This window comes from Bombina bombina, chromosome 2, assembly GCF_027579735.1.
Source record: "Bombina bombina isolate aBomBom1 chromosome 2, aBomBom1.pri, whole genome shotgun sequence".
Classification (NCBI taxonomy): domain Eukaryota; kingdom Metazoa; phylum Chordata; class Amphibia; order Anura; family Bombinatoridae; genus Bombina; species Bombina bombina.
The window spans coordinates 280,798,955-280,818,605 of NC_069500.1; the positions used below are offsets into that span (position 1 = coordinate 280,798,955).

General features: G+C 37.1%; 1 protein-coding gene across 1 annotated transcript in view; it reads left to right on the plus strand.

The window, feature by feature from the left end:
• The window catches only part of LVRN (laeverin), a 350,458-nt gene that overhangs the window by 260,123 nt on the left and 70,684 nt on the right, over positions 1-19,651 (plus strand). The window contains exons 11-14 of the mRNA XM_053701576.1: positions 2,745-2,821; positions 2,984-3,120; positions 4,907-4,962; positions 19,064-19,211. Coding sequence (XP_053557551.1) covers positions 2,745-2,821; positions 2,984-3,120; positions 4,907-4,962; positions 19,064-19,211 — 418 coding nt within the window. The remainder of the gene's footprint in view (positions 1-2,744; positions 2,822-2,983; positions 3,121-4,906; positions 4,963-19,063; positions 19,212-19,651) is intronic.

The window sequence follows — 19,651 nt, forward strand, 5'->3', positions numbered from 1 at the left end:
CTGTCCCGTGGTAGGAAGGCACCCTTCCCCCTGGTAACCGTAGAAATAATGGAGTCCAGCCCTGTACCGAATAAAATCTTCCTCTTCAAAGGAAGATAAAGGAGTCTGGATTTAGAAGTGATATCCGCAGACAAAGACTTCAACCAGAGAGCCCAGCGGGCTAGGAACGCAAAGCTAGAAGCCTTTGGATTTATGCGAATAATCTGCATATTTGCGTCACAGATGAAGGAGTTAGCAATTTTCAGAGCCTTAATTCTCTGCTGAATATCCTCAAGGAGAGTCTACAATTCAATGAGCTCTGACAGAATGTTGCACCAGTAGGTAGCAGCTCCAGCAACTGCAGCTACAGCTGCCGCCAGTTGAAATAAAAACCCTGTATGTTTAAACATCTTCCTCAGAAAGGTTTCCAAGGTTTCAGAAAGGTTTCCATCTCTAAAAGAGGAACTTCCTCAGAAAGGTTTCCATTTTCTTATCCAATAATCTGCATATTCGCGTCACAAATGAAGGAGTTAGCAATTTTCAGAGCCTTAATTCTCTCCTGAATATATTTGAGGAGAGTCTCCACCTCAATGAGCTCTGACAGAGTGTTGGAACAGTAGGTAGCAGCTTCAGCAACCACGGCTACAGCTGCCGCCGGTTGAAATAAAAACCCTGTATGTTTAAACATCTTCCTCAGAAAGGTTTCCAAGGTTTCAGAAAGGTTTCCATCTCTAAAAGAGGAACTATTCCTCCAGAGGTATAGTAGTACGCTTAGCCAGCGTAGAAATAGTGCCGTCCACCTTAGAGATGGAGGCCTAATTGAGAGTCAGGAATCTGGAATAATTTTTTAAAAGTAAATGAGGGGAAAAAGAAGTTACTACTAATGTTCGCCATCTTAACTGGTACAGGAAAGTCAGAAGGACCTTCCTGTCTACATAAACCCAGTCTAATTTAGGAATCTTAGGTTCCTCGGGGAGAGTAGCCTCTTGAACCTCTAGCGTACACAGAACCTCCTTTAATAAAAAACACAGATGCTCAATATTAAATCTAATCTAAGGAGATATTAACCCTTGATCCTATCGAAGCATAAAGGAGCCACACTGTGACCCTGTATAGCAAAAGGTGTATATATAAAACGATCTTACCTCCAGGATCCATGCTGTGGAACAGACACAGCCTCTCAAGTGTGACAGTCTTGCAGAGATGCCTCTGACATGGACTTGAGTGTGTAACAGCAAGCAGTGAAACCCATCAACACTGATTGCCTGGGAACTGTTTGGCAGCAGTCTGGATGGTTCGCAGAAAAACTTTCCCTGCATCTCCAGACTCTAACATTCATCAATACTCTCACTGAGAGGTTGACATAACTACTTAAAACTCCAGTACTTTCTTGAAGGGAACATACCCATTACAGGACTATCCAAATCTTCTGACACTTCTCTTCCTCCTCCTAAAGTGACAAAAGGTAAAGAATGACTGCGGGATAGGGGAAGTGGGAGGGATATTTAAGCCTTTAGCTGGGGTGCCTTTGCCTCCTCCTGGTGGCCAGGTGTTGTATTTCCCAACAGTAAGGAATGAAGGTGTGGACTCTACTTGCCTTATGGAAGGAAAGGAGTATTGGAAACCGAAAAATAGCTAAAGAACATGATCAACAAGTTGGGTATTAACCTCTATGTTAATAAAAAAAAGCCTGCATTGCTTTGTAGTTCCTTAAATACCATTAAATGCAGTAGAAGTGCATTATTGCATAATCAAAAATGCATAATAAAAGACAAAAGAGTAACACATTGTAGTTTGAATTTAAAATAAGTAGTAGATTTTGTTCTGACAAATTTCAGTTACTTCTTTTTTCCCTGACCCCTGTATCATGTGACATCCATCAGTCAATCAGTGGGAAGTTCGCAGTCTGAGCTTTCAATTCTCAGGATTAAAACATAAAGGGCTAGATTACAAGTGGAGCGCTAAATTATCCATTTTGCGGGCACACAATAATTAACTAGCCATTACAAATGGCTTGTTACTGCTACCGCAAGCTCAGAAAATTAACCAGAGATCTGATCTCTTGTAAAGTTCTAAAAGTGCCCCAAATGCCCTCAAAATACTAGGCACTAGGCAGTATTTTGGGGCAAAAGTTGGTGGGAGTGGGGTGTTAGAAAAAAACGGCACTGAAATGCCCGATCTCGTGAGCACAATGCTTCCCAGCAATGTGAACCCAAGCTCACGTTCGCATTGCTGTTAACTTGTAATATAAGCGCACAGCAATGCCCTACTGGGAGCTAGCTGCTAATTGATGGCTGCATATACTGTATATGCCTCTTGTCATTGGTTCAATCGATGGTTCAATTGGTTCAATTGGTTCAATTGATGTGCTAACTTACAGTAGTGCAATACTGCTCCTTCAACAAAGGATACCAAGAGAATCAAGCAAATTTGATAATAAAAGTAAAATGAAAAGTTGTTTAAAATCTATCTCAAAGGTTTTCAAACCTGTTTTCAGGCCTCCCTAACATGCCAGATGTTCAGGATTACCTTGGGTGAGAGCAGGTTAATAACCATGTTGACTAATCAGATTATTATTTCACCTGTGTTCCAGTTCAGATATCCTGTGAGGGAGGCCTGAGGACAGGTTTGTAACCCCTGCTCTATCTGAACCATAAAAGAAAAAAATGGGGGCTTCATGTCCCTTTAAAATTAATAATTTTTTTACCTTCAAAAATGTATTTGTTGATCATTAGATACATATTCATGTATGTTCTTGTTTTAAGTCATACGTGGATTGTTCCTGTCACTTGGATGAAAAATGGACTGCAGCAGCCAACATTCTGGCTTGACAACAGGGCTAGTAAGTCAGATTTTTTTTTTATAAAATTGTATAATATTATAATATTTGCATATATATATATATATATATATATATATGTATAACGCTAGTCTATAAATACTATTGGTTTAAAATAAATTAACAGTTCAAATTTATCTTATAGTCTAATTTTAACCATTTCAGAAAATGTCCCAGAAATGAAGATTTCATCCGATAAAGATTGGATTATTTTAAATGTAAATATAACTGGATATTACAGGGTAGATTATGATGAAAAAAACTGGAACCGTTTGGCACAGCTTCTTGAGAAAGATCCAAAGGTAATGTGGTTGTTAACTATCTAAACTTTGTATACAGAGATATCCAGATATATGTCATTATATCCTAAAACCTTAGAGCAATTCCAGAACAATTCCAATAGCAGTATTATGCCATCATTAATAAATGATTAGCTATTATAGCACTGTTACTTATTCTAGCTAATAATCTATATATTGTAGTATTTATGTTCTAATAACTCAAACTACAACTAACATTAAAAAGGGTCTTTTATAGTACATTAAAATGACTGTAAAATGTCTAATTTTTCTATACTACAAAATAAATATCCATGCATAGGTCCTGATGATCGACACATCCATGATGTGGCGATATTTTCAAAAAGGGTCCATCGTGGAATTGAGATTGCCTGTGAAATATTTAAAACTGCAGACATCAGTGTTTAAAGGCAGTCTTGCCGAGAGGCGTTTTACTATACATCTCAGTGAGTGGCAACGCTGGCAAAATATTCAAAGCAGCATTGCCACCTACATTGAAGGTGTAATGTAAATGATCCCTTTACACAGTATTGTATGGCAATAAAATGTACATGTGTCTACAGAAACTCAATCCCTTGTCTTACAATATCATAGTGGAATCACATCAATAATACACTTATTGGACCTGGGGGATTGTGGGTATATGATAGATGTATATGCAATGTTTAATCTGTATTTTATTGTATAATGTTATATTATGTATGTTAATTCTTGTTGTGATTGTAAAAATTGTGTATATCGCAAACACAAAATCTTCTTAAAAAAAGAACATAACATACTATAGGCAAAATACACAATTTTTATGATCACTGCAAGACTTTACATACATATAACATAACATTATATAATAAAATACAGATAAATTAAACATTGCATATACATCCCTCATATACCCATAATCCCCCACACCTATAGGTTTATTAGGAAGGTGTTTTTTTTCTGTCTTTATTACCAAAGTAGATCACAGACATTTAAAATATTTATAGAAGTTCCGTGGGAGTTTGATGGGCGTTCCATGGGAGTAACTTGTATTTTAATGGTGAAGCATTGCCATGAGTGTGTAATATGCAAAGCACAGCCTCCCATCTTGGATGCATCTTTTCAGCCATATTAATCTCACCAGCTTTTCAGTTGTAAGAATTTCCAATGTGACAAATCTAGCAAGTATACATTGATACTTAGTTTAAATATGCATATTTTTAAGTGTTACAATGCCAAAAATATTTTTGGTTTTTGGGAATGCTCAGTCTATGTTGTGTAAACACACTTTGAAGACAGCTCCCCCTCCACTGAGATCGCAGCTAAGTGGCGATGCCAGCAGACTTTTACTGAAGCTGCAAACCCTATAATTTCCTATGAGAGACACATCACCACTCATCAGAACAAAAAAGTTAAGATCACTTTTTATATATTGCCAGACCCAAGGACTGCAAAACTGGCGAGGCAAAAAAGGCTATATTTTGTGGGTCTGACGATGGTTTGAATATTGGGGCCATAGTGAGAAATCAGTTAGCGCACAGATCCACACATTCACTTGAATAAACTGGGAGCTGCCCTAAATATATATAATATATATATATATATATATATATATATATATATAATTTACATTTATCATTTTCATACCCTTCCCACTAAAATGGTTCATGCTCTGGAAAAAAACAATAGAATTTTTTCATCTTGGTGAAATTGTATGCTACTGCATCATGTGACAGTGCTTGTTTTACATTTTTTTCTTCAATATAGATATCTATTATCTAGTCATGATTTTCTTCTTCATGTTTTCCAGGTTCTTCCAGTTGTTAATAGAGTGCAGTTGCTTGAAGATGCATTTGTGTTGGCAAAGTAAGTGCAGAATGCAAAGTAAATTGTGTGTGTATACAGTATATATATATATATATTACAACATTTTAAATTAGGGGGAGATAAAAGGCGAGTTTAAAATCCTCCACTACGCACAAAATATAGAAATAATAGCTCATTGTGTAGTTCATTAACACATCTAGACAGGCCCAGAGGTTTGTTTTCCCACAGAAAACCTCTGAATTACATTGTTTCCAATGCAGCAAAGGATTCTGGGTAAGATATGCAAATTAAGTACACAATGACACACCTTTTTACTTCAGTCTGCTTTTCAGTAGGTTCCCTTTACGCCAAAGTATCGCTGTTCACACAGTTTATAAACTTAGCTAGGATTAGTGCAGTGATTCATAACCATCCCAGGGCAGACTGTTTCGTGGTTTTTGCCACTCATCAGCTGGGAGAAGGTTAGAATCACTGCTGGGTGAAGTTGATTCCAGGCAGAATACAACAACATTTTAAATTAGGGGGAGATAAAAGGCGAGTTTAAAATCCTCCACTACGCACAAAATATAGAAAAAATAACTCATTGTTTAGTTCATTAACAAATCTAGACAGGCCCAGAGGCTTGTTTTCCCACAGAAAACCTCTGAATTACATTGTTTCCAATGCAGCAAAGGATTCTGGGTAAGATATGCAAATTAAGTACACAATGACACACCTTTTTACTTCAGTCTGCTTTTCAGCAGGTTCCCTTTACGCCAAAGTATTGCTGTTCACACAGCTTATAAACTTAGCTAGGGTTAGTGCAGTATACTTAATTTGCATATCTTACCCAGAATCCTTTGCTGCATTGGAAACAATGTAATTCAGAGGTTTTCCGTGGGAAAACAAACCTCTGGGCCTGTCTAGATTTGTTAATGAACTACACAATTAGTTATTTTTTCTATATTTTGTGCGTAGTGGAGGATTAAACTCGCCTTTTATCTCCCCTAATTTAAAATGTTGTTGTATTCTGCCTGAAATCAACTTCACCCAGCAGTGATTCTAACCTTCTTCCAGCTGATGAGTGGCAAAAACCATGAAACAGTCTGTCCTGGGATGGTTATGAATCACTGCACTAACCCTAGCTAAGTTTATAAGCTTTGTCAACAGCGATACTTTGGCGTAAAGGGAACCTGCTGAAAAGCAGACTGAAGTAAAAAGGTGTGTCATTGTGTACTTAATTTGCATATCTTACCCAGAATCCTTTGCTGCATTGGAAACAATGTAATTCAGAGGTTTTCTGTGGGAATACAAGCCTCTGGGCCTGTCTAGATTTGTTAACGAACTACACAATGAGTTATTTATATATATATATATATATATATATATATATATATATATATATATATATATATTAGAAACTTCCAGGCGCAGTCTTCCCCTCCCCCTTTTTTTTCATACACAGTAGATGCTTAAGGTGTCTCAAAGAGAAATACGTTTTCATGGAGTAACAATGAATAACATTAATGTCAATCCATCCCAACAAGCGGCTGCTAAAATGATCTCTAAGATCTTAGCCCAATATAAAAAGTCAACATAAAAGTTAAAGACCATAGGAACATTTATTCCATAAATTTGAATACATTAAAATGCATAAAAGCTTAAACATTCACGGAAGATTAATATGATACAAAACCAGTTGCCATTTATTAGCATGAGTCTATCAACATAAAGGGGTAGATTTAACAAGCAGTGAATGCTGCTTCCTACGCCTGAAGGAAGACCGCTGCTCCTTAACTTCTCCGACACCTTTTAGGTGGTGGACTGCAATCATCCCGATCCGATCGGGATGATTGACACCCCCTGCTAGCAGCCGATTGGCCGCAAATGTGCAGGGGGCGGCATTGCACAAGCATTTCATGCTAGATTACCAAAGCAAGAGGTTAAGGGATATGAAAATATACATTTTTCTTTCATGATTCAGACAGAGCATGTGATTGTAAACAAATTTCTAATTTACTTCTATTATCATTTTTTCTTTGTTCTCTTGTCATTTATTGATGAAAATCAGGGACATATGCTTAGGAGCTGGTCTATTTCTAGATTACTATATGGCAGCAGTTTTGTAAGAATGTTATCCATTTTCAAGAGCACTAGACTGCAGCTCTATTTACAGCCATGCAGTGCTCCAGTTGCCTACTTAGGTATCTCTTCAACACAGAATATCATGGGTACAAAAGCAAATTTAATAATTTAAGTAAATTGGAAACCTTTTTAAAATGGTACATTTAGCCACCAATCACCAAGCGCTACCCAGGTGCTGAACCAACAATGGGCTGACTCCTAAGTTTACATTCCTGCTTTTCAAATAAAGATACCAAGAGAACGAAGATAATAGGAGTAAATTAGAAAGTTGATTTTAATTGCATGCTCTATCTGAATCATGAAAGAAAAAAATGTGGGTTTCATATCCCTTTAAAATATTGCAAATACACAGGTTGAAGCAAGTTGAATAGCATGGGAGGCTATTGTACATGTTCAATACAATATATAGGGGAATGGCAAATAGTCTTACATAAAAAAATGCACCAAAACCTAAGAGGTTGCTTAAATCAAAGAATAATCATGTACAGTATAAGTGGTCTCACACTATTTCCAAAAGAAGTGAATCGATAAATATGAGTGTCTACCTATTTTTAGAAACACATACAGAATGATGGCTCTTCAAAACAGGTAGCAATGTCATAGTCAAGAAATGTTTTAGTCTAAAATATAATCCAGTTCAATTGATTGCACAATGAAATCACTAGTAGATGAAAATCCTATTGATATTTAAAATAGTATACTTAAACATAATCTTGACAAAAATAAATTGTTTAGTGCACACTATTACAACTTGGGGTAACATTGTCACTATAATGAGTTTACTAATGTTAACAAGTCAAAATAACAAGGTAAAAACAAACATTCGCCTAGATACAAACTTGCCTGTAAAATAAATATAAATCCTAAGGTAGCTACAATGTAACTATTAGTTATATTGTATCTATCTTAGGGTTTATTTTATCGGTAAGTATTTAGTTTTAAATATGATTAATTTAATTATAGTAAATTTATTTAGATATATTTAAATTATATTTAAGTTTGGGGGGTGTTCGACTTAGGGTTAGACTTAGGTTTAGGGGTTAATAAATTTATTATAGTGGCGGTGACATTGGCGGCGGCGGCAGATTAGGGTTTAATAAATTTAATATAGTTGCGGCGGCGTTGGGGGGGCAGCTTAGGGGTTAATAAATATAATTTAGGTGTCGGCGATGTTGGGGGCAGCAGATTAGTGGTTCATAAGTATAATGTAGGTGGCGGCGGTTTCCGGAGTGGCAGATTAGGGGTTAATAATATAATGTAGGTGGCGACTATGTCGGGGGTGGTATATTAGGGGTTAATAAGTGTAATATTAGGGGTGTTTAGACTTGGGGTTCATGTTAGGGTGTTAGGTGTAGACATAACTTTTATTTCCCCATAGGAAGCAATGGGGCTGCGTTAGGAGCTGAACGCTGCTTTTTTGCAGGTGTTAGTTTTTTTTTTCAGCCAGCTCAGCCCCATTGTTTCCTATGGGGAAATCGTGCACAAGCACGTTCAGCCAGCTCACCGCTGACTTAAGCAACGCTGGTATTGAGGTGAGATGTGGAGCTAAATTTTGCTCAACGCTCACTTTTCTGAGGCTAACGCCGGCTTGAAGAAAACACGAAATACCAGCATTGTCTTAAGTGAGCGGTGAGAAAAAAAGGCTTGTTAGCCCCGCACACCATTACCAACAAAAACTCGTAATCTAGCCGCATGTGTATACAATGTTGGTGCTAAAATATACTTTCTCAAAACCAACATATACACCTTCCTAAGACAAGCTTCTGTTAAGTAATGGTGTTACTGTGTTGTAACCAGTTACACTAATAACTTGGTTAAACACTGTGATGACCAGGGTTAACCAACCCTACATCAGTCACTTGTTTGTCACAGAAAGGGTTAACAGACCCTTTCCACTTTAACTAATCTGTCACAGTCTAGCCATTCCAGGTACGCCTGTGCCTTAGTTCAGTTAGTTCAAGGGCTATTAACACTCTCTAGTCTGTCCTAGACTTAGAAAAAATGCCCAAACTCCCCTTTAATGCCACCCACAATAAAACTCTAAGCTGCCACCACTTAAGATTAATTATATGGGAAATTTTACGGAAAACCCAGGAAATTAAATCCCAGAATACGATTTAGCAAAAAATAACCTAAAATCACAGTATAAATACTATCACTCTCTTTCAGTAATGTGGTTCAAATATTAGATAAAGGGAAAAACTTACGCCTATATTTAGAGTTCTGCGTTAGCCGTCAAAAGCAGCGCTGGTATTTAGAGTCAGGCAGGAAAGGGTCTAATGCTCATTTTCAAGCCGCGACTTTTCCATACCGCAGATCCCCTTACACCAATTCCGTATCCTATCTTTTCAATGGGATCTTCCTAACGCCGGTATTTAGAGTCTTGGCTGAAGTGAGCGTTACACCTCTACCGACAAGACTCCTACCGCCCATGAAAAGGCTGTAGTTAAGAGCTTTCTGGGCTAACGCCGGTTTATAGAGCTCTTAACTACAGTGCTCTAAAGTACACTAACACCCATAAACTACCTATGTACCCCTAAACCGAGGTCCCCCCACATCACCGCCACTATAATAAATATTTTTAACCCCTAATCTGCCGACTGGACCTATAATAAATGTATTAACCCCTAAACCGCCGCACTCCCGCCTCGCAAACCCTATAATAAATAGTATTAACCCCTAATCTGCCCCCCCCCCACGTAGCCAGCACCTAACTTCAAGTATTAACCCCTAATCTGCCGACCTGACCTCGCCGCTACTCTAATAAATGTATTAACCCCTAAAGCTAAATCTAACCCTAACCCTAACACCCCCCTAAAGTAAATATAATTTTAATCTAACGAAATAAATTAAATCTTATTAACTAAAGTATTCCTACTTAAAACTAAATACTTACCTGTAAAATAAACCCTAATATAGCTACAATATAACAAATAATTATATTGTAGCTATTTTAGGATTTATATTTATTTTACAGGCAACTTTGTATTTATTTTAACTAGGTACAATAGCTATTAAATAGTTATTAACTATTTAATAGCTACCTAGTTAAAATAATTAAAAAGTACCTGTAAAATAAATCCTAACTTAAGTTACAATTAAACCTAACACTACACTATCAATAAATTAATTAAATAAATTACCTACAATTACCTACAATTAAATAAACTAAACTAAATTACAATAAAAAACAAACACTAAATTACAAAAATAAAAAAAGATTACAAGAATATTAGGCTAATTACACCTACTCTAAGCCCCCTAATAAAATAAAAAAGCCCCCCAAAATAATAAAAGTCCCTACCCTATTCAAAATTAAAAAGTAATCAGCTCTTTTACCAGCCCTTAAAAGGGCTTTTTGCGGGGCATGCCCCAAAGTAATCAGCTCTTTTGCCTTTTAAAAAAAATACAACCCCCCTCCCCAACATTAAAACCCACCACCCACATACCCCTACTCTAACCCAAACCCCCTTAAATAAACCTAACACTACCCCCTGAAGATCTCCCTACCTTGAGTCGTCTTCACCTAGCCGGGCCGAAGTCTTCATCCGATGGGGCAGAAGAGGACATCCAGAACGGCAGAAGTCTTCATCCTATCCGGGCAGAAGAGGACATCCGGACCGGCAGACATCTTCATCCAAGCGGCATCTTCTATCTTCATCCATCCGGAGCGGAGCCATCTTCTTCCAGCCGACGCGGATCCATCTTCTTCAACCGACGCCTACTCGCCGAATGAAGGTCCCTTTAAATGACGTCATCCGAGATGGCGTCCCTCGAATTCCGATTGGCTGATAGGATTCTATCAGCCAATCGGAATTAAGGTAGGAAAAATCTGATTGGCTGATCCAATCAGCCAATCAGATTGAGCTTGCATTCTATTGGCTGATCGGAACAGCCAATAAAATGTGAGCTCAATCTGATTGACTGATTGGATCAGCCAATCGGATTGAACTTGTATCTGATTGGCTGATTCAATCAGCCAATCAGATTTTTCCTACCTTAATTCCGATTGGCTGATAGAATCCTATCAGCCAATCGGATTTCGAGGGACGCCATCTTGGATGACGTCATTTAAAGGAACCTTCATTCGGCGAGTAGGCGTCGGTTGAAGAGGATGGATCCGCGTCGGCTCCGGATGGATGAAGATAGAAGATGCCGCTTGGATGAAGATGTCTGCCGGTCTGGATGTCCTCTTCTGCCCGGATAGGATGAAGACTTCTGCCGGTCTGGATGTCCTCTTCTGCCCCATCGGATGAAGACTTCAGCCCGGCTGGGTGAAGACGACTCAAGGTAGGGAGATTTTCAGGGGGGTAGTGTTAGGTTTATTTAAGGGGGGTTTGGGTTAGAGTAGGGGTATGTGGGTGGTGGGTTTTAATGTTGGGAGGGGTTGTATTTTTTTTAAAAGGCAAAAGAGCTTATTACTTTGGGGCATGCCCCGCAAAAAGCCCTTTTAAGGGCTGGTAAAAGAGCTGATTACTTTTTAATTTAGAATAGGGTAGGGACCTTTATTATTTTGGGGGGCTTTTTTATTTTATTAGGGGGCTTAGAGTAGGTGTAATTAGCCTAATATTCGTGTAATCTTTTTTTATTTTTGTAATTTAGTGTTTGTTTTTTTGTAATTTAGTTTAGTTTATTTAATTGTAGGTAATTGTAGGTAATTTATTTAATTAATTTATTGATAGTGTAGTGTTAGGTTTAATTGTAACTTAGGTTAGGATTTATTTTACAGGTAATTTTGTAATTATTTTAACTAGGTAGCTATTAAATAGTAAATAACTATTTAATAGCTATTGTACCTAGTTAAAATAAATACAAAGTTGCCTGTAAGATAAATATAAATCCTAAAATAGCTACAATATAATTATTCATTATATTGTAGCTATATTAGGGTTTATTTTACAGGTAAGTATTTAGTTTTAAATAGGAATACTTTAGTTAATAAGATTTATTTCGTTAGATTAAAATTATATTTAACTTAGGTGGGTGTTAGGGTTAGGCTTAAAGTCTAACCCTAACACCCACCTAAATTAAATATAATTTTAATCTAACAAAATAAATCTTATTAACTAAAGTATTCCTATTTAAAACTAAATACTTACCTGTAAAATAAACCCTAATATAGCTTTAGGGGTTAATACATTTATTAGAATAGCTGCGAGGTCCGGTCGGCAGATTAGGGGTTAATACTTGAAGTTAGGTGGCGGCGATGTTAGGGAGGGCAGATTAGGGGTTAATACTATTTATTATAGTGTTTGCGAGGCGGGAGTGCAGCGGTTTAGGGGTTAATACATTTATTATAGTGGCAGCAAGGTCCGGTCGGCAGATTAGGGGTTAATAAGTGTAGGTAAGGTAGCGGCAACTTTGGGGGGGCAGATTAAGGGTTAATAAATATAATATAGGGGTCGGCGGTGTTAGGGGCAGCAGATTAGGGGTTCATAGGGATAATGTAGGTTGCGGTGGTGTACGGAGCGGCAGATTAGGGGTTAATAGTATAATGCAGGTGTCAGCGATAGTGGGGGCGGCAGATTATGTTTAAATCTTTTTTATTGGGTTTTATAAATACAAAAAGAATTTGTAAAACAGTAAAAACAGTAACATTGCTATCCCTCTCTTCCCTCATCTCCATCTGAGGGTTATCTAGAAACCATATTTCCAGTAGCACCCTACTCATGATTCTGTGTTCCTAGGACAACAGATCCAGAGTTGGTCTTTTTATAACTTCCCAACTTAGTCAATTCAGAGTTTGGAGCAGCCTCTGTAGGTAACATGACTAACTCCAATAGTCCTGGTCTTTTTAATATGTTAGTTCTCAGAGTCTTTGCTGATGAGTGCCTCTGTCCCCAGTATGTAGTCCACTGAGCGATTGTTCCTCTGAGATTCTAACCTTATTCAGTTGAATATAACTTTCTTCAATAGATATTGTTAGTCCATAACTGATTATCTAAGTTGTAATATTAAAAGGGGGAGAGGGTGCATGAATAAGAGTAGAATGCATCAGCAGAGACGAGGAGAGAGAAGGGGGGTATAGGGAGAAGGGTGGGGAAAAGCAATAAACCGCATTACTTTAACATCAATATTGAGGGGAAAGATATAGGGGGAAGTGACGACCTTTGCTCTTCTTTAGTAGTCATCATATCAGTAGATTGTAACATGTTGTTAGCTAACATCCAGATCCAGACCTCTCAGCTCTATCTCTAAGTTCTAGATCTATTTGCTTATCCAGTAATACCATATCTTATGTACTGTTTCTCTGTTGTCTAGTATTCCTGAGGCTAATTCATATATGGTGTATGTATGCTGGATTTTATTAGTTATCTCTGTCCATGTGGGGGCACCAGTTTTCCAATATCTGGCTATGCACATCCTTGTGATCGTGCACATAATTCTGATGAATGTATTGATAAATTTGTTATATCTATTGAAATGCTCGTGTAAGAGTGCGTGTTGAATCGTAAGGACTATATTGTCACCAAGCATCTGGCTGAGAAAGGTATCTAGTTGTCTCCAAATCCCTGCTATTTCTCTACAATCCCACCACATGTGCCTGTATGTCCCTATTTCCCCGCATCCTCTATAACACAGTCTGCTTCCTTGTGGTTGTATGTGTGCAGTTCTCAGGGGTGTCAAATACCATCTATAAATCGTTTTGGTTATATTCTCTTTCAGGTCCACACTCAGAAGGCCCTTATCACCCTTCTGAAATATTTCTTCCCATTCCTTAGTTTGGGGGCAGCAGATTAGGGGTTAATAAGTGTAAGGTTAGGGGTGTTTAGGCTCGGGGTTCATGTTAGGTTGTTAGGTGCAGACTTAGAAAGTGTTTCCCTATAGGAAACAATGGGGCTGCGTTAAGATCTTAACGCTGCTTTTTTGCAGGTGTTAGGTTTTTTTTCATCCCAAACTCCCCCATTGTTTCCTATGGGGGAATCGTGCACAAGCACATTTTGCCAGCTTACCGCTACCATAAGCAACGCTGGTATTGAGGGTTGAGGTGGCGGTAAATTCGGCTCAACTAACCCTTTTTTTAGCCTAATGCAGCCCTTCAGACAACTCTAAATACCAGCGTTGTCTTAAGGGTGCGTTGGGAAAAAAAGCTGCGTTAGCTACGTGGGTCTTTACCGACAAAACTCTAAATCTAGGTGTTAATAAGTGAATATTTATTATGAGAAAAATGTTACACAGTGCATTATTAATAAAAAAGATGTTAACAAATATAATTATACACAAGCAAACAGTTTTAAAATAAAAAAGAGAAATAACAGAAACCTTATACTTTACTAGCTTTAGTTGTCTATGCCAGGGAGATGGCAGGAAAAGATGGTCACTCACCCTGTAGTATACTGCCTCCCATGAAGAATGAACAACTTGAATTGTTAGAAACAAAATGTTATGCCTGTTTCTCTGATATCAAATTGCTTGACCCAACCTTCTTACAGAGGGGTCGGAAATATCCACTTCCTTCTTTTGCCAGAGATATTCAATCTGCTCTTTTTACAACAGGTCATAAAGTTTAGGGTCTGTGGCTAAAATTATAGAACACCTTATAACTTCTGATATGCATATTCAGCATATACCTATATAAGCAATTTCCCAATGACATCATGAGAATTAGTTTGGTGGTACTAAATATGACATGGTTGTCATATTTTCATCCTCTAGTGTCATAATATGATTAAAAGCATGTCTCAAATTGTACTAGTGTCCTCTTATTGACCTTATCTAGCTCTGGGTAGAGGCACTGCTTTTTTTCTTGTGCTGACACTTTTACTTGCTTTATGCATCAATGGATACACAATAACATTTGGTCAAGTGGAACTTTAAGAACTATTTATTAGGGATTTGGCTTAACAAAGGGAAAACACACCAACACATTTCTACTGAAAAACAAATGGCACACAAGCTAAATAAAATTAACCCATTAGCATCTAAATCATGAGGTATTCATGACATTTCTGAGCCCCCACGTAAGTTTGCAATATTAGTTTCTAAACTGTACGCATATACAAATAAACTTTCTGTCAGATATCAAATATCAGGCTATTTAGGCAGCCATTAGGTCTATATTAATTACTGACTAACTGGTGTTAATCTAGCTGCAAGAGGAGTACACCTTAAAATGTATATTTCCTTTTGGTGGGTGCATGGTATATAGAGTATACCAAAATCAGGTGAAAAATAATGTAGCTTATGAATTAAAATAATAACAGAGCATTCTACTAGATATGTTACATACACTATGAGTATGGAATTAGTATCTTGTTTGAGTTTAAGATGTGTAAAACCTAATATATTTACATGCACTAAAAACAAACTTAACCATGTCAATGATTTCTGTCAATGATTCCGCTTTTTTATTTTGGTATGTATTAAATAATTATAACTTTTAATGATTCTATTTATTTTTAATTGCAATGTAACATGCCGTGGGACTGGTTGTTCTGATGTACCTGTGGTTGTAGTTTGCCTGATTACTTACCTATAATTGTCTAATTATGCTGACACTGATTTGTGCCTTAAACTTTGTCTTCTCATACAAGGCATCCTTGGTTGGTCCTTATTTTTAAATATAATTTTCTTTTACTATGGGTTTTAGGTCAAGAAATCTGATACAATGAAATTGCTTGTTAGTGTGTTGACCAGACTCTACCAAAATGCTATTTAGCCAAATCATGATGATATAAATAGGTATAAGTAGTTTGGGATTTAATAACAAAAATATATAATAGCACAGATGCCCTCATGTATAAGCTGTTGACATCCATTTGTTTTTTTGTCAGATTTCACAAAAGGTTTTTGAGATCATTTAGTTAGCATAGTGAGTTTTTTTGCAGTTGATTGTAATAAAAGCCAACATAAATAGCAGTAATGAGTGATGTCTACCATGGGTTAACTTAAGCTATTATCTATTTTTGAATGGTATACACAATTAAAAAATCAATGGTTGTGTTTTTAAGCCAATTATGGTGCAAAAATTGGACTAAACATGCCACCTGTAGGTTTCTGTATGATCAGACATGGGTTGTTGGCATATAAAAGTATCCTATAGGTATGATTAAATCTCCTTTCTATATTAACTATAATTTATGATCCCCTTTGTTTGCTGACCATGCGCAATGTCTATCTACCTAACGCATTCGCAATGTCTATCTACCTGTCAACCGCGATCTGCTAAATAAAACCTAACACCTAACGCATGCGCAATGTCTATCTACCTGTCAACCGCGATCCCCCGCCACAATCCCTAATAAAGTATTTAACCCCTAAACCGCCACTCCCGGACCCCGCCGCCATCTACATAAACTAACCCCCTACTGTGATTCAATCAGCCAATCAGATTTTTCTACCTTAATTCCGATTGGCTGATAGAATCCTATCAGCCAATCGGAATTCGGGTGGACGCCATCTTGGATGACGTCATTTAAAGGTACCTCATTCGTCGTTCAGTCGTCGGCCGGGATGGATGCTCCGCGTCAGAGGAGCGAAGAATGAAGATTGAAGATGCCGCTTGATGGAAGATGCTGCCGGATGGAAGAAGACTTTGCTGCCGCTTGGATAAAGACATCGCCAGGATGAAGACTTCTTCTTTGCCGCTTGGATAAAGACATCGCCCGGATCGGATGAGGAGTTTGGCCCGGTTGGGTGAAGACAAGGTAGGGAGATCTTCAGGGGAGTAGTGTTAGGTTTATTTAAGGGGGGTTTGGGTTAGATTAGGGGTATGTGGGTGGTGGGTTGTAATGTTGGGGGGTGGTATTGTGTTTTTTTTTTCAGCCAAAAGAGTAGTTTTCTTTGGGGCATGCCCCGCAAAAGGCCCTATTAAGGGCTGGTAAGGTAAAAGAGCTTTGAAATTGTTTAATTTAGAATAGGGTAGGGAATTTTTTTTATTTTGGGGGGCTTTATTATTTTATTAGGGGGCTTAGAATAGGCGTAATTCGCTTAAAAATCTTGTAATCTTTTTTTTATTTTTTGTAATTTAGTGTTTGTTTGTTTTTGTAATTTAGTTTAGTGTATTTAATTGTATTTTAGTTTAGATATTTGTAGTTTATTTAATTTATTGATAGTGTAGGTGTATTTGTAACTTAGGTTAGGATTTATTTTACAGGTAAATTGGTAATTATTTTAACTAGGTAGCTATTAAATAGTTATTAACTATTTAATAGCTATTGTACCTAGTTAAAATAAATACCAAGTTAGCTGTAAAATAAATATAAACCCTAAAATAGCTACAATGTAATTATTAATTACATTGTAGCTATCTTAGGGTTTATTTATAGGTAAGTATTTAGATTTAAATAGGAATATTTTAATTAATAATATTAATATTAGATTTATTTTAATAAGAGTTTAGTTAGGTTGTTAGAGTTAGATAGGGTTATTATACTTAATATATATATAATATAATAACGATATTAACTATATTAACCCTAATATAATTAGGGTTAATATAGTTAATATAGCTGGCGGCGGTGTAGGGGGATTAGATTAGGGGTTAATGTGTTTAATATAGGTGGCGGCGGTGTAGGTGGATTAGATTAAGGGTTAATACATTTATTATAGCGGTGTAGGGGGATTTAGATTGTAGGCAAAAGAGCTGATTACTTTGTGACAAAGCCCCGCCAAAAGCCCTTTTAAGGGCTGGTAAAAGAGCTGAATTCTTTGGGGCATGCCCCGCAAAAAGCCCTTTTAAGGGCTGGCAAAAGAGCAGTTTACTTTGGGGTAATGCCACGCAAAAAGCCCTTTTCAGGGCTATTTGTAGGGTTAGACTTAGGTTTAGTGGTAGGGATAGTTTAGTATTTTAGGGGTTAAATAATTTAATATAGATGGCGGCAGGGTAGGGGGGATTAAATTAGGGGTTAATAATTTTAAAATAGATGGCAGCGGGGTAGGGGCTCACTTTAGGGGGTAGGTAAGGTAGATGGCGGCGGGGTAGGGGCTCACTTTAGGGGGTTATAGATTTAATATAGCTGGCGGCGTGGTCCGGGAGCGGCGGTTTAGGGGTTAATAACTTTATTAGCTGGCGGCGCAGTCCGGGAGAGGCGGTTTAGGGGTTAATACATATTTTATGGTTAGGATAGTGAGGGGGGATAGCGGATAGAGGGTTAGACGTGTCGGGCTATGTTAGGGAGGCGTGTTAGACGTGTCGGGCTATGTTTAGGAGGCGTGTTAGACAGTGCGGGTGATTTCATACTTTAGTCAGGTTTTGTAGGCGCCGGCAGTTTCTAACGTGGTGTAAGTCACTGGCGACGCCTGAAATTTGTATTTACGCAGATTTCTGGACATCGCTGGTTTATCCGACTTACGGCACGTTAGCAACTGACGGCGCCGTATATTGGATAGCTCGAGATGCGAGCTGAAACTGCGGGCAACGCGGGTTCCCTCACTTGCACCGCAAACTACGCCGTATATCGGATCGCGCCCCTTATTACAATAGTAGGATTCTGCTGTATGTATTAAGTCCATAAGGCCCTTAAAGCAGGGCCCTCATATTGCAATCTAATTAGCGGGCAAAGTATAAAACATTTTAATTTTTTATTTGCATAGCTAAGTGTGCTTTGTAAAAATTTGAAATACAACATTGTTTTTGGGTGCATCTAAAAATTACATTATCAGACTTACCATCCAAAATGTGTGTCAACCTAAAAAAAGAATTATGCCAAGATTCTGCAGCTGGTAGCACAGGTTTAAATTTAGACAACACTGAAAAATATATAAAACATATTATATAAAAGTGAAACAGATATCTAAATTGTATTACACTAAAAATAACAATAAAAGTAAAGTTGAAATAATTAAAATTGTGTTTACTAAAATACTGTTTAAGTCAATGCACATTTGACTAATATATAAAATAAAGCTTTCTGCTTAATGTGGCTAAACTATTCTATATTTGGATAAAAGTACATTTTTTGTTACTTAGCAGACAGAAAATTATTGTAAACTAAATAATTGTAATTGATGATATTTGCATTTAGTAACTATTCATAATTGTTCACTAAGATTATGTACATTTTTTTTTCTCTAGCTTCGGACACATTGAATATGAAACTGCGCTAAATTTAACAAAATATCTTGACAACGAAGATGAAATAATTGTGTGGTATACAGTAGTGAAGTACATATTGTCCTTAGACAAACCCTTAGTTACATATAGCTCCTTCCCACTGATAAAGGTACTTTTATTTGCTTATTATTATTTTTTTTCTCCATTAAGGTAATTGCTTATGTAGATTCACTGTATTTGTAACATGTTCATGTTCAAGGGGAAAAAACATATTCAAGTTTCTGTGCATGTTTTATGTCATTACCTACGATTGAAACCATTGATTGACACATATTAGCCATACAGGAATGTGCTACAGTCCTATCTAGCAGCCAATGGGTAAACACTACATTGTGGGAATTTAAAATGCATTATTCTTATCCAACTTTGGTATATACTGTATACTCACATGTTACTTATTGACTGCAGAATTTCTTAAAATGATACAGTAGTAAGCTTGCACATATGCACAGTACAGCATTATTTATGAACTATATTTTATTTACTTTAATTAAAATAAAGTTGTAAAAATAACATGTTAGAATTGTATTGGTTAAGGAACACTGTATT